This window comes from Durio zibethinus, chromosome 18 (assembly GCF_047325235.1).
Source record: "Durio zibethinus cultivar Kanyao isolate XHJ-2024 chromosome 18, ASM4732523v1, whole genome shotgun sequence".
Classification (NCBI taxonomy): domain Eukaryota; kingdom Viridiplantae; phylum Streptophyta; class Magnoliopsida; order Malvales; family Malvaceae; genus Durio; species Durio zibethinus.
In genome coordinates this window covers 7,343,699-7,356,023 of record NC_143179.1, presented here as the reverse complement: position 1 = coordinate 7,356,023, position 12,325 = coordinate 7,343,699, and the positions used below count along the sequence as shown (strand labels likewise).

General features: G+C 35.3%; 3 protein-coding genes, 1 non-coding gene and 1 pseudogene across 6 annotated transcripts; 3 read left to right on the top strand and 2 right to left on the bottom strand.

Moving 5' to 3' along the window:
• The first annotated feature begins 65 nt into the window (after positions 1-65).
• Positions 66-1,611, top strand: LOC111299149 (large ribosomal subunit protein eL28y-like; annotated as a pseudogene). Its single transcript, XR_016329702.1, has 3 exons — positions 66-368; positions 459-622; positions 1,276-1,611. The product of XR_016329702.1 is annotated as a large ribosomal subunit protein eL28y-like (transcript).
• On the top strand, positions 834-925 carry LOC149513662 (small nucleolar RNA R24). The gene has a single exon (XR_016330168.1). It is a non-coding gene; the product is annotated as a small nucleolar RNA R24 (small nucleolar RNA).
• On the bottom strand, positions 1,521-4,601 carry LOC111299148 (oxidoreductase/transition metal ion-binding protein (DUF3531)). Its single transcript, XM_022894169.2, has 7 exons — positions 4,074-4,601; positions 3,816-3,901; positions 3,017-3,095; positions 2,879-2,938; positions 2,513-2,634; positions 2,304-2,375; positions 1,521-1,932 (listed from the first exon to the last, which is right to left on the bottom strand). Exons 1-7 carry the CDS (start codon positions 4,428-4,430, stop codon positions 1,830-1,832), a joined length of 879 nt encoding a protein of 292 aa, XP_022749904.2. The 5' UTR covers positions 4,431-4,601; the 3' UTR covers positions 1,521-1,829.
• Positions 4,602-6,223: 1,622 nt separating this feature from the next.
• Positions 6,224-8,034, top strand: LOC111300356 (large ribosomal subunit protein eL31-like). 2 transcript variants are annotated; one of them, XM_022895991.2, is made up of 3 exons: positions 6,224-6,326; positions 6,515-6,625; positions 7,545-8,034. In XM_022895991.2, exons 2-3 carry the CDS (start codon positions 6,543-6,545, stop codon positions 7,822-7,824), a joined length of 363 nt encoding a protein of 120 aa, XP_022751726.1. In that variant the 5' UTR covers positions 6,224-6,326; positions 6,515-6,542; the 3' UTR covers positions 7,825-8,034. The 2 variants fall into 2 exon arrangements, with proteins under 2 accessions (XP_022751726.1, XP_089603318.1); XM_089747192.1 differs by having other exon boundaries at positions 6,279-6,424.
• A 1,060-nt stretch (positions 8,035-9,094) lies between these two features.
• LOC111299147 (asparagine--tRNA ligase, cytoplasmic 1-like) lies at positions 9,095-11,994 on the bottom strand. The gene is made up of 6 exons (XM_022894168.2): positions 11,413-11,994; positions 10,483-11,073; positions 10,127-10,383; positions 9,917-10,046; positions 9,763-9,821; positions 9,095-9,597 (listed from the first exon to the last, which is right to left on the bottom strand). Exons 1-6 carry the CDS (start codon positions 11,899-11,901, stop codon positions 9,414-9,416), a joined length of 1,710 nt encoding a protein of 569 aa, XP_022749903.2. The 5' UTR covers positions 11,902-11,994; the 3' UTR covers positions 9,095-9,413.
• Between the last annotated feature and the right edge of the window lie 331 nt (positions 11,995-12,325).

The window sequence follows — 12,325 nt, the reverse complement described above, 5'->3', positions numbered from 1 at the left end:
TATCCTTGTTAGGCGACCCTAAAACCCTCTTTGCCGCCTTCCACACCTCCTCTGTTGCGGTAACTTCTGCTCTCTGTCATTCGAATGATTCCTATTTTGGTTTCCCAAACATTGATTTCAGTTTTCATTTTCTTCGCTGCTATATTAAATTTGTTTACCCTGTTCGCTATTTTTTTTTCGCTTCGTTCTGATATCTGTCCATTGTTCTCAGTTTAATAAAATGGCGACGGTTTCAGGGCAGTTGATTTGGGAGATCGTGAAGAAGAACAACTGTTTCTTGGTGAAGGAGTTCGGCAGAGGCAACGCCAGCGTCCAGTTCAGTTAGGAGAGCAACAATCTCTACAATCTCAACTCTTACAAGCACTCTGGTGACCCAGTCCTCCATTTTTTTCTCAATTTGTGTCGCTTTAATCCCAAAGCAAAAAAAAAAAGGTTAATTTTTTTTGAAATTGTTACAGGTCTAGCTAACAAGAAGACTGTAACTCTTCAGTCTGGAGGGAAGGATCAGTCAGTGTTGCTTGCCAACTCAAAGACCAAGAAGCAGAACAAACCTGCAAGTTTGCTTCATAAATCTGTTATGAGGAAGGAGTTTCCTAGGATGGCTAAGGCTGTTCTCAATCAGGTACTTTTACGAATTTGTTTTACTAGTTATGAACAGATTTGTAGTTTTAGCTTGCATTCAGTATTTGGGAAACCGAAATTGATTAGTCTTTTCTTTGAATGTCATGCTCGTTGCTAATGTGCTAATCTGCGGTTTTAATGGTCTTTGGTTGTGCAATTTTTACTGGACTGGTTGCCTGAAATCATCCATTCACAGTTAGTTTTATCTTTTAGAAGCGGTGATGAAAAGCTAACATGTAAGAAGGCCCATGTAGTAGTGGGTGCTTCAGTGAAATATACTTGTTACGCTTGGCTTCTGAGCTTCCATCCTCAACCATGGCTCGCTGTTCTTTTATCGTAATTGTCTGTTCTGTTGTTTTATTTGATTGACTATTTGTTATCGCAAAGTAGTCGTCTTTGTGGAATGCATTGCATTAGTCTTTTTCTTTCTTTCTTGTGTTGGCTGCGAATGCTACTCATTTCTCAATTTGGGAAAATTTCTGCTTTTATTCATTAGTGATCTAGTTCTATTATCAACAATAGACTTGAAATTTGAGTCGTAGAGCTCGGTCTACCAAACCCCCCAAACAAAGGCTAGTATGCCTGTCTTTCTCCATGGATAGAGGTTATGGAATATAAGCCTTTTACTGACTACTGCTTGTTTGATGGTTTCAGGTTGTAGATAATTGCTACCGACCAGATTTGAAGAAGGCTGCCCTTGCTAGGCTTAGTGCTGTTCATAGGAGCCTTAAGGTAGCCAAATCTGGAGTCAAGAAGAGGAACAGGCCGGCTGTTAAGATCCGTGGTAGGAAGTGAGATAGATGTTAAGGAAAGTGTCATACCTGCATCGCTGTTGGTTTTCTTTCTTTCCAAAAGTTTCAGACAGTGAAATTTTCAGTTCATGTTCAATCTTTTCCATGTATCGAAGAACTGCCACCTCTGCTAGAGATGTTAACCATAAATTTTGAGATAATTACTTGAGTTTAATTTCTGCAGATTTGGAAGCTTCAATTACATTGTAATATCTGAGTTCTGAGCAAGCATAGAGGGGGACAATTTATTTATTTCAGAGAGACTAAACAGTCTAAACTATCATCATCAAATTAAGTTATTAATCTCCACAGGCACAGACAGCAGATTCTTAGCACTTTCGCATTAAGTCCCCAAACCTTTGTACCTTCATAACTAGCGGAAATTGGTTGGTAGATATTTTCCTAGGATGCTAGAAGCTAAATTCTGTGAACACTATAGCCTGCATCCTCGGTTGTCAAGTTCTCCTTCCAATTCTCAAGCTCAGATCCACCAAACACCAATTGCTTAATTCCAACGTAGCTGTTGAATGAAAAATTAAATGTGCATGTGTGTATCAGATCACAAATAAGGGTAAAGGAAGTAACACAACTAAAATCATAATAATCAGAGGTGAAGAAGTCAAAGCATCTACGGAACTAAAGGTGATTAATGAATAACACAAATGCTGGCGATCAGCATTAATTATGTAAACAAAATATGTTCTGAATTCCTATTCTTGTAAGTTGAAGAGTACACACAGGTGGTCTTCATTATTTCTTCTAAGAACTACCTAAGAGGAGATTCTATTCTTGCTGTGTAAAGCTAGTCCAAATGTTTGGGCAAAATAAATGTTCACCAAAAATACAAAGTGCTAAAAAGTAGTCCAAAGAAATAAATATTTGGAAACTTACTCAGAGCTTATTTGAGTCAATGCATTTATCAAAACATCCAGAATCAATGGTTCACTGGTCCCAATATCCACCCTGTTTTTATCAGATTCATGAGCAGAAATCATGAAAATATCCATTTCCGAAATTCTAAACAAATGAAGATTGGTATGCACAAACTTAGCGTCAGAAGAAACAGGAAAGACACTAAAATTTGAACCTGAAACCTATACCATATACGTGCCAAGTTGTCTTGAACCTCAAGATCCCCAATGTTGTAAAATGTAGTTGGATTCACATTTGCTCCTTGAATAGCATCATAACTTGGTCTTCTTTCCAAAGGAGCTTGTGACAACTGCCAATAATACACAAGTAAGCAACTGACTTCTTTTTTGAGGTGCTACACATGGTAAGCTTAATCCAAATTAAAGAACATGTATTCTTTTGCAACTTCAAGCATCCAGGAGAAGTAAACCAAAATATAGCACAAAAAATCCACTTTCCCAAGCAATGGAGCTTGCCCTCCAATGATCATAAATTCATTGTGGTGCTTTAAAATGAGAATTTTTTCTTTTAAAACAACAAAAGAAAAACCTTACTTGCATATTCATGGAATTGCATCCACCCAGCCGCCCAATTATGTGCCATGATCGAATTGTCTGCAAACAACTAGATCATTTGAGCCATTGAATCTTTTTCTAAAGCTAGTACAATTAAGATTCAAAGAAATTACTTACATCACAAATTAAGGAGATGTCCTTTTCCAATGGAGCATTGTAGAATTCAAACCAAATGTATGAGTTTGAAAAATCAAATCTGCCAGTGTGGATAAATAAAGAATCAATTAACAAAACAGCAACTCTGACAAATTCCACCAACCGGACAAGCAATACTAGAAGATGGTAGTAGAAGCTAACTCCAGTCTCCAGGAGTGAGGATACACAGACTACTAAAGTGATAGGAAACAGAACAGCAATTATAATGACATTAGCACGTAGAGTGACTGATTTGTAGTCTAAACCAACAAGTTAATAGAAGAAGATATCTCCGGGAGTGGCAAATGAGGAAAATGTGGTTCAAGAATTTTCAACCCATTTGGCAATTCATGACCAGCTACAACCAAGCCAAATTCCACAACCATGGAATGACACCGAAAAATGTTTATCTGGGAGGGCCATCTTTCAATGTCCCTTGGCCAGTAATCACAAGCTTTGTCTCGAAAAGATCCCCCAGCTTGGTTTAATTACCCATAGGACTACAGAGGGAGCACAAACATTTTCCTAACTCTCCCAAACCTCCCAATTCAGATGGAATCCGGTACCTTTAAACATAACTTATTCTCCTTTATGGCTCAAATGATCTACTATTGAATTAATGGTCAGAAATTGTCTAAAGAAATGTGCAGAAATTATAGCAAAGATTGAGACAAATCCGGATAAGAGGATAAACAATGAAAGAATGAATACTAAGTCAGGCAATCAAAAGTGCTTTAATTGAATTTAACATTAAGCATGGCCGTTGTACATATGAACTCACTTGTTGAATTTTACTTTCATGGGTGTCCCAGAACCAGTCTTTGTGTGCAAAATTTTGTTCCTTTTCTTCCTCAATCTTTCTTCCATCTGAACATTCAATCATCTCCATCAATTAAACTCCCCTATTAAAAAAAAAAAAGAATATGCTTGCATGTCTCCTCAAATTCTCCTTTTTTTAAGAAAAAAAAAAAAAGCATTTGCAATCACTTAAAACCCATAGATATCTGCAAAACAATTTGTAAAATGAGTCTTTACTTACTTTGGACCGAGCTTTTTGTGGGTCATCAAGGCAACTCCCAAGAATCTCAGCCAATTCAGGGTCTTTATCATAATTCTTCTCTTCTTCCCTCCCTCTAAATCCACTCCTTGCCCCATATTCTTCACTATCATCAACATCATCTTCTTCTTCATCCATATCAATATCCAAATTTTGGGCACTCATATCTTGGCTTCTTTTAGCTTTAACCGCCCAAAACGAAGTCTTGGGTGAAGCATGAATCTGTAAGGAAAACTTAACGGTTGAAAACAGCGGGAAGCAGTTGAAATGGAAAGAAAATTCATGGCGAGTAATGCTAGGGGCTTGAAGAGCAGTGGCTGCAAGGTTTAGTGTAAGCATTTTTTTTTGTTTGTCTTTGTTTAATGTTGGTTTTATGGTAGGGATTTTGCTTAGAAGCCTCGCCTCAACTGCTGCCTCTGAAAATGAGGAAAGGGTTTTAGCTTGGAAAGCCTGTCTAAAACCCTGTGATCTTATCTTTTCTTCCTTGTAACTAGATCCAGGAATTTTTGCGTATAGGTTTGCATATAATCGGTATCAAGTATAAAATATAAAAATTAACTTATTATAATTTATATTAATATATTAAATATAAAAGATATTTTTTATCAAATTTATATATTATTTTTATTAGTTTTAAATTATATAATTTTCGTATATTTTTTATATTATTTTTATTATATTATCATATTATATTTTAATATGTTCTACTTAAAACTCTAGAAGCAACATTTCAAAATTTTTTACTTCTTTTATTATACAATAATCAATATCATCTAATTATTACTTTTATCTTTTTTTTTAAATTATTGTTCGACCCCTCATTTAATAATTTCTTGCATTCGCTCCTATTTAGAAGTGTTATTGGCAATAAGCTTAAAAATTTTTCATTTTGTTTTTGGGTTTTCCTTTAAATAATATGAAAACATGCTGGAATTTTGTTTAAAATAATAAAATATAACATGAACAGTTTATGTTAAAAATACGAAGTAAATTTATTTGATTGATATTTTTATTGTAAGAAAGTTTAACTACTGTTTGTTTCATAAGGTGTCATAGCGAGGAGAATAAATGTTAAGAAAAGAAAGCTAACAGATAGGAACTGAACTTTTTTTACAGTTTTTAAACAGTGAATCACATGTCAAAGTTATTAACTTAAACTTTCAATGAGGACTCAATAATTTTGAAGTCAATTGATTCAAGAAAATTTGAAATCAAAATTTCAATATATGTATATTGGCAACAAATTGAAGTAATTTTGAAGTGAAGCACCTGCAACTTTCCCACAAAATCATCCATCCCCACTGTAAAATTAAAATTAATGAACTTATCGGGTTCGTGACAGCTAAGTTTTGGAAGACAAGGATGAGCGTGGAGTTGCTCACATAGTTGACCATCTTGCCTTTGTGCCACAAAGAAATACACAAATCACAGCATTGTTAAATTCCTGGAAAGTAAGGTTGTTTATGATTTGATTTTAATCGAATTAATTGATTAAATTGATTTAATTCTGTTAATCAATTAATTATTAAATTAATTTTGATTAATTAAAAAAAATAAATTTAAAAATTTTTTAATTTTTAATTAATTTGATTTCATCAAAATATATTATAATTCAAATATAAAATAAAAAATACAAATAATAAATCACTTAATTTTATAATTTTAATAATTTTTAACATAATACTTTAATATTTAAATATTTTATTAAATAATTTTATTTAATTTTTTTAAAATATAAAATATTAAGAATTTAAAATATAATTTAATTTAAATAAATTTATTACTTAATTAATCAAAAAAATTAATTTAATTCATCAAATTTAATTCAATCTGATTAATTTTTAAAATTTATAAATTCGATTCAATTAATAAAAATAATATAATACAATTCGATTAATTTAATTTTAAATAACTCGATTAATTAAACTTTTGGATAAAAAATCTTTTTATAGGAGCATGATTCTATTAATTTTTCGGCTTTTTAGGTTACAATGGATTTGGGTTTCGTAGTTAGGGGTCCAATCAAAGTTCTGGTCTACCGTCCAGGGTCCACTAATATTGCTAAGCGAACGACACCGTTCTGATTGATTATGTACGAAGCTATGCATTTTTATAGAGCTTTATTACGGTATGCAAACTAGGGTTTTGTCTTTCTTATTTTTATCTGAGCTCCTCTTCCCTTCTTTTGCTTCTCTTCTGTTTTTGTAGCTTTTGCTTTCCTTCAGACCCAACCAGGTCTCTCTCCCTCTTTTACTTTCTGTTTCTTACCGTTTTCCTCTGTTTGGTTTCCGAGAAAACGCCATGAGAAACTGGGGAGCGGAAAAAATTTTACTGTCTTTTTCTCTCTTTCTGATCTACTTTTTCTTTAAAGAATTTCTATTGATTAATTGGTTTTGAAGTGACATTTGGGTGATTAAATGCAGGTAAGGGTTAACGCCAAAGAGAGTGAAAATGGTTGAGAAAACAAGGGGAAGAAAGGAAGAGGTGGTGACCAGAGAGTACACCATCAACCTTCACAAGCGCCTCCATGGCTGGTAATTCAATCATTCACTTTTTTTTTTTTAATTCCAGTGTTTTGCATCCTTTTTTCACTCCATCCATGGTATTATGCTCTTTGCTTGGTGGATCTTTGTTGGTTTGGTTGTAAATTAGATTCTCGCTCTCAAATTTTTTTGCTTGATTTATTACCATTTTCAGCATTTGATGATGTGTCTCAGTCCTTTTGTTAACATTACCTCCTCTAGTATCTGTGATAAGTGGGCTAGCTGTTATAATCATGAATTTAGTTGGGTAACTACTGATTTTAAAACTACTGGCTGGCATCTTTCTATCAAAATTCTTTGCTTGATTTTTTACTTTTATCAACATTCGGTGATGCGAATCAGTCCTATTATTGATTTGACCTTGAGTGTTTGTGGTATTCATTTTGTTTGTGATAAGTGGGCTAGCTATTATAATCATGAATTTAGTTGGCTAACTACTGGTTTTTCATGGGGATAAGAAGTGGAACTATATAGGTGGGTGGGTAAGTGATAGTGAGATTCATGATGCGTAGGATGAAAGTTTTTCTTTACCTATGTGAAATGGGTATTCGTGAAAAGAGATGTCTCAGAATGGTGCAGCTGCCTTAAGTGTAAGGCTTGCCTTGTGCTTGGACTTGGACGAATGGATTTTAGTTATAGGAAAATAATGCTAGACTGGAATACAATGATAAGTTCATAGTATTTTTAATGGCATTGTAATGATGCCAAGTATTATATAATTATAGAATGATATCCATGTCCTGTTGACAGCAGTTGCTTTATGGAACAATCTAACTATACTTCTGTCTTTGACTTGGGTGGAGTTAAGTTACACTTTGTTTTGAAATAGGTTAAGTTTTATACAAATTAGTGGTGTCTTGCCAAAGGTTGAGTATATTTTTAACTATCTTCTTGGTAATCTTGGAAACAGCACATTCAAGAAGAAGGCTCCCAAGGCTATAAAGGAGATCAGGAAGTTTGCACAAAAAGCTATGGGGACAAAGGATGTGAGAGTTGATGTCAAGCTGAACAAGCACATATGGAGCAGAGGGATCCGAAGTGTCCCAAGAAGGATTAGGGTGCGCATAGCTCGCAGGAGAAATGATGATGAAGATGCAAAGGAGGAGCTCTACTCTCTTGTGACTGTTGCTGAAATCCCAGCTGAAGGACTGAAGGGTTTGGGCACCAAGGTCATTGATGATGATGAGTAATTTGTTGATTTCTAGTTTATGAAAACTTGCATTTTGTTGACCAAGAAGTTTACAATTGGGACTTGTGAGACATACTATTTACCTCATATATTTGGTTTACTGCTGTTTAGACTTTTAAGCTTGGTGCCTATTGGTTTTGGTTGTAGTATGGGTATTCTAGAGCTTTATAAAATGATTCAAATGATGAATCGATTGATATACGTTCATAAATTTTCTCCTCGGAATCCCAACAGAGCTACCAGTTTTAGCTCCTGTGGTCTGTGAACATAGGGTTGCCACTTGCTAATCCAGAGGAATACTCACAATTTATGTATCAAGTTGATGGAGTTAGGTTCTCAAGCAATTGAAAGTGTTAGGTCCTCGAGCAATTGAAATTTTCCTTGGATTAAGGTTTAGTTTAGCTGCTGTTAGGATCGAAAAAAGTGGGTTGGAAAAAGTGTAAAAACGTGTGGTGAAAAATGTGGTATTATTGTAAAAAACTATTATAAGTAATTATAATATCTAAAAATACATATAAAATAATAAAATTTTTAAAATATGGGATAATAAAATAATTTTTAATCTCAAAAATATTGTTTCACCGTAAAAACATTTTTCAAAGGGATTTTATTTGGGTAAACTGAAAAGCTAATTGAAAAGGAGTGCCTGAACGTGGAAGTTATCAGTAAAATCAAGTTGTTGTTTATTATTGTGTTTGGGTTAAAAGTAGCTTTTGAACACAAAAGCTACTTCTAACAAAGGTTAAACAAGGCTTAAAAGGAACGAGTATAAGCTAAGAAACTACCATATTATTGTCATGAATTGAGCCCAGCCAACCCAGTTGGGTGCCTTGGTATAACTGTGAGACAGTACCTAGCTTTGTCTACGACTTGACATTGTAGTATTAAGCGTATTATCGCTATCAATATCAATGGGACTTAAATTAAGAGCTAGTGATGAAAAGGGAATTGCTCCTGGGATCCCAAGTCACCATTCTCAGCAGTAGAAGGTTTGAATTTTTCTCGAAGGCCTTAATTGTGGCAAAAACCATAGACATCTAGGGCAATGAAGATAATATACACACGTTCAGATCAAATAACGAACTACCATATCAAGTAGGTAAAGTCTGTAGACCGTTTATACTTTTTAATCATTTAGTAGCAGTATCTTTGTTTACTTAAAATGATATTGTTAATTAAAACTTTCTAAAGTTAAGCGGAAAATTTTTCATTTAAGAACACTTAAAAACTTAGTTAAAGATTATGATAACCAATATAAAATTGTGCAGAAATTTATGTTGGTTGATAGTATATATTATACTAATGTATTTATTGAAGGAATGAATCCCAGTACATGAAGCAAAGAAGATAAGTCTTAATACATAAGAAAGTAACACTAAAATCCACGTATAACAAACAAGGGTTTGGGGCTGTTAGGAAGAAAAATAGACCAAGGATGAAGAAATGGTTTTGCTACTATAATCCCTTTGAAATAAAAGTGATATAATCGCCTAGGCCTGAATAATAACTAAGGCAAAACACTAACATCCATGCGTATTTTTAAATTGAAATTCAAGACCTTTTTTCTCAGGTCATCTGGGAAAAACTCAATTAAAGATCAGCTCTCCCTGGATATCTTGGGAAGGGAATAACGTCTCTGATATTGTCAATGCCAGTGGCAAAGAGAATCATTCGTTCAAAGCCTAAACCGAACCCACAATGTTTAACTGTTCCATAGCGCCGCAGGTCAAGATACCACTCATATGGCTCAAGAGGCAGCCCCATCTCCATAATTCTATTAAGAAATAAACACCAAAGACAGGTTCATTATTATGTTCAATATCCTGAAGTTTCCCTATACATAAAAGAATACTGTACTAATGATATACCTAAGACAAAGCATAGAAGTAGAAAACAAAAATACCATCATGATATGAACCACGGAAATATTCCCTCATACCTTTCCTTAATAACCTCATAACGCTCTTCCCTTTGGCTTCCTCCAATCAGTTCCCCAACCTGATATGTTTGAAAAATATCCACTCACAAATGTTATAAAGCAAAAAAGGCAATATTGTGAATAAATACGTAACGTACACAAAGAAAATGTCCACCTTTGGCACAAGGACATCCATAGCAGCAACAGTCTTCAAGTCATCATTGACCCTCATGTAGAATGCTTTAATTCCCTTTGGATAGTTATAAACAATAACAGGCTTCTGAAATTTAATCTCTGTCAAGTATCTGCAAGGTCAATACAAAAAAAAAAAATTAGCATCCACATTTCAAGCGGGTAGAAACAACAATTTTACAGACTTGCATACCTTTCATGCTCAGATGCTAAATCAATCCCCCACTCCACTGCATTCTCAAATTTTTTACCACCTCTCACAGCTTCCTCTAAAAGCTCCACCACTTCTGTGTATGATATTCGTACAAAGGGAGTTGAAGCAACCATTCTTAGCCGGTCAATGCAACCTTTATCATAATTTTTTGCCATGAATTCCATATCAGCAAGGCATTTCTCAAGTAACCATTTACACAGATACTTCACATAAGCCTCGGCACAGTTCATGTCATCCTGCAAAAGTACCCAATCTTTGATTTAACCTTCACATGGATTTTTTTAGAGCATATAAATGAATGTAAAAGGAGCATGACGAACTAGTGCCAAACATACCTGAAGATCTGCAAATGCTATTTCAGGCTCCACCATCCAAAATTCTGCCAAATGCCTTGAAGTGTGAGAGTGTTCAGCCCGAAAAGTTGGTCCAAATGTATACACATTACTAACAGCACATGCATATGTTTCAACCTGTAGTTGGCCAGAAACCGTCAAAAAAGCTTGACGAGCAAAGAAATCTTGAGTGTAATCAATCTTGCCATCCTTTTGAGGGATCCCAGGTTTCAATTTAAATCGCTCCTCCAGCTTTGACAGACTTTCTTTTGCTTTGTTAAATTCCGCCACAGAAGCACCGATATCCACCTTGCTTGCTTTAGTAGCTTTAAGTTGTTTAACAGCCTCTCCTCTCTCACTCACAAGTTGCCTAGCTGCTTCTATATCGGCTTCAGATGGAAGTGGGTTTTTAATCAGATCCTTCTCCAACTTTTCAGCTTCACCGATCAAAGTTGTAACTTGGAACGTTTCACCAGCACCCTCACAATCACTAGTGGTTACAATTGGAGTGTGCACATAAAGGAAATGGTGCTCTTGGAAGAAAGAATGAGTAGCAAAAGCAAGTGCATTTCGAATTCGAGCAATGGCAGCAATCTGAATCCATATATAATTACCAAGAATTACAAAATAATAACACAACAAGTAGCAACATACCATACGAATTACACAAAATAATGAAATATATTAGGTATAATAAAGCATGAAGATAGCAACATTAACTGATTATTAAAGTTACTATATTTTTCTTACCAAAAATTCATATGTGGTTTCGAATTGAACTGTTCACCGTTGCTTGTCAGGAAAATTGAAAAACTTTACCTTAAAGTTACTAAATTTATGTATTAAAATTTTAAGCTTTTCAATGGAAATACAATAGTTTTAGAACGTTCAAAAAGGGAACATGAGAGTTCAATTTGGTTTAGAGATTCATACCGTGTTGGTCCTAGAACGAAGATGAAGATGATCCCTCAAAAATTCAAGCGTGAGCTTCGTTTTTGGTATTGGGTACTTAGCAGGATCCACCTCGCCTATATGAACCACCTTTTCAACCCGAAGCTCAATCCTCTGCCTCGTGCCTTCAGGCGGCACCTTCAATATTCCATCGACCACCACGCACGTTCCTGTCGCCACCAGCTTGTTCAGAACAGCCACGCCAGCATCCACAATCACCTGCAAGTTCGCCGGACACGACCCATCGTTCAGTTCCAAGAACGCGAAAGTACCTTTACCTTGCTCTCTCCCAGTCTTTACCCAACCACCGGCCCGGACTCGTTTCCCCGCGAGGCCAGCCCCGCCGTCTGGCCGGCCCACGATGGACTGGATCAGGACGCGGTCAGAGAACGAGTGGTTCTCAACGGTGTCGTTCAAATTCATCGCGGCAAGATGGTCCGCCGGCTCCACCACCTGATCTGTTTCCGACATTCGCTTTTTTGAGCGCGGCTAAAGTGAACAGGAAAAACGAGTGCTTCGGATTTAGAAACTTAAGAAAACCCCTAAAAACGGATTTTATATGTGGCCGCGGGTGATCTGTTGGAGCCAAGACTACATTAAATTTGAAGTACTCCAATGAGGGCTGCGTTTCAATGTTTGGTTTTGTACACGTGTGTTATTTTTATTGGGTGCATTAATGAGCTCCGCGGAATCTTTGATTTTTGGCGTCGGAAACAGACAAAACGATACTAGGGATTCTAAAGGCGCGTTATTTTAAGGCGGAATCTTGTTCCCACGCTGGCTGGTAGAATCTTCATTAGCCCAAAAAGTCAGGATTATATAATCTATAATTTTTTATTTATAATATAATAATTAATCAATCATAATTAAAAATTATATAAAATTTTATTATTTT

Excerpts from the sequence above, each read along its gene's own strand:
- LOC111299148 (XM_022894169.2), bottom strand. The coding sequence starts at position 4,430 with ATGCTTACACTAAACCTTGCAGCCACTGCTCTTCAAGCCCCTAGCATT. Across the intron at positions 3,902-4,073 it reads CACAAAAAGCTCGGTCCAAA|ATGGAAGAAAGATTGAGGAA; the intron begins GTAAGTAAAGAC and ends TTGAATGTTCAG. Across the intron at positions 2,376-2,512 it reads GACAACTTGGCACGTATATG|GGTGGATATTGGGACCAGTG; the intron begins GTATAGGTTTCA and ends TGATAAAAACAG.
- LOC111300356 (XM_022895991.2), top strand. The coding sequence starts at position 6,543 with ATGGTTGAGAAAACAAGGGGAAGAAAGGAAGAGGTGGTGACCAGAGAG. Across the intron at positions 6,626-7,544 it reads CACAAGCGCCTCCATGGCTG|CACATTCAAGAAGAAGGCTC; the intron begins GTAATTCAATCA and ends TCTTGGAAACAG.
- LOC111299147 (XM_022894168.2), bottom strand. The coding sequence starts at position 11,901 with ATGTCGGAAACAGATCAGGTGGTGGAGCCGGCGGACCATCTTGCCGCG. Across the intron at positions 11,074-11,412 it reads TTCGTTCTAGGACCAACACG|ATTGCTGCCATTGCTCGAAT; the intron begins GTATGAATCTCT and ends ATATGGATTCAG. Across the intron at positions 9,598-9,762 it reads TATGAGGTTATTAAGGAAAG|AATTATGGAGATGGGGCTGC; the intron begins GTATGAGGGAAT and ends ATTTCTTAATAG.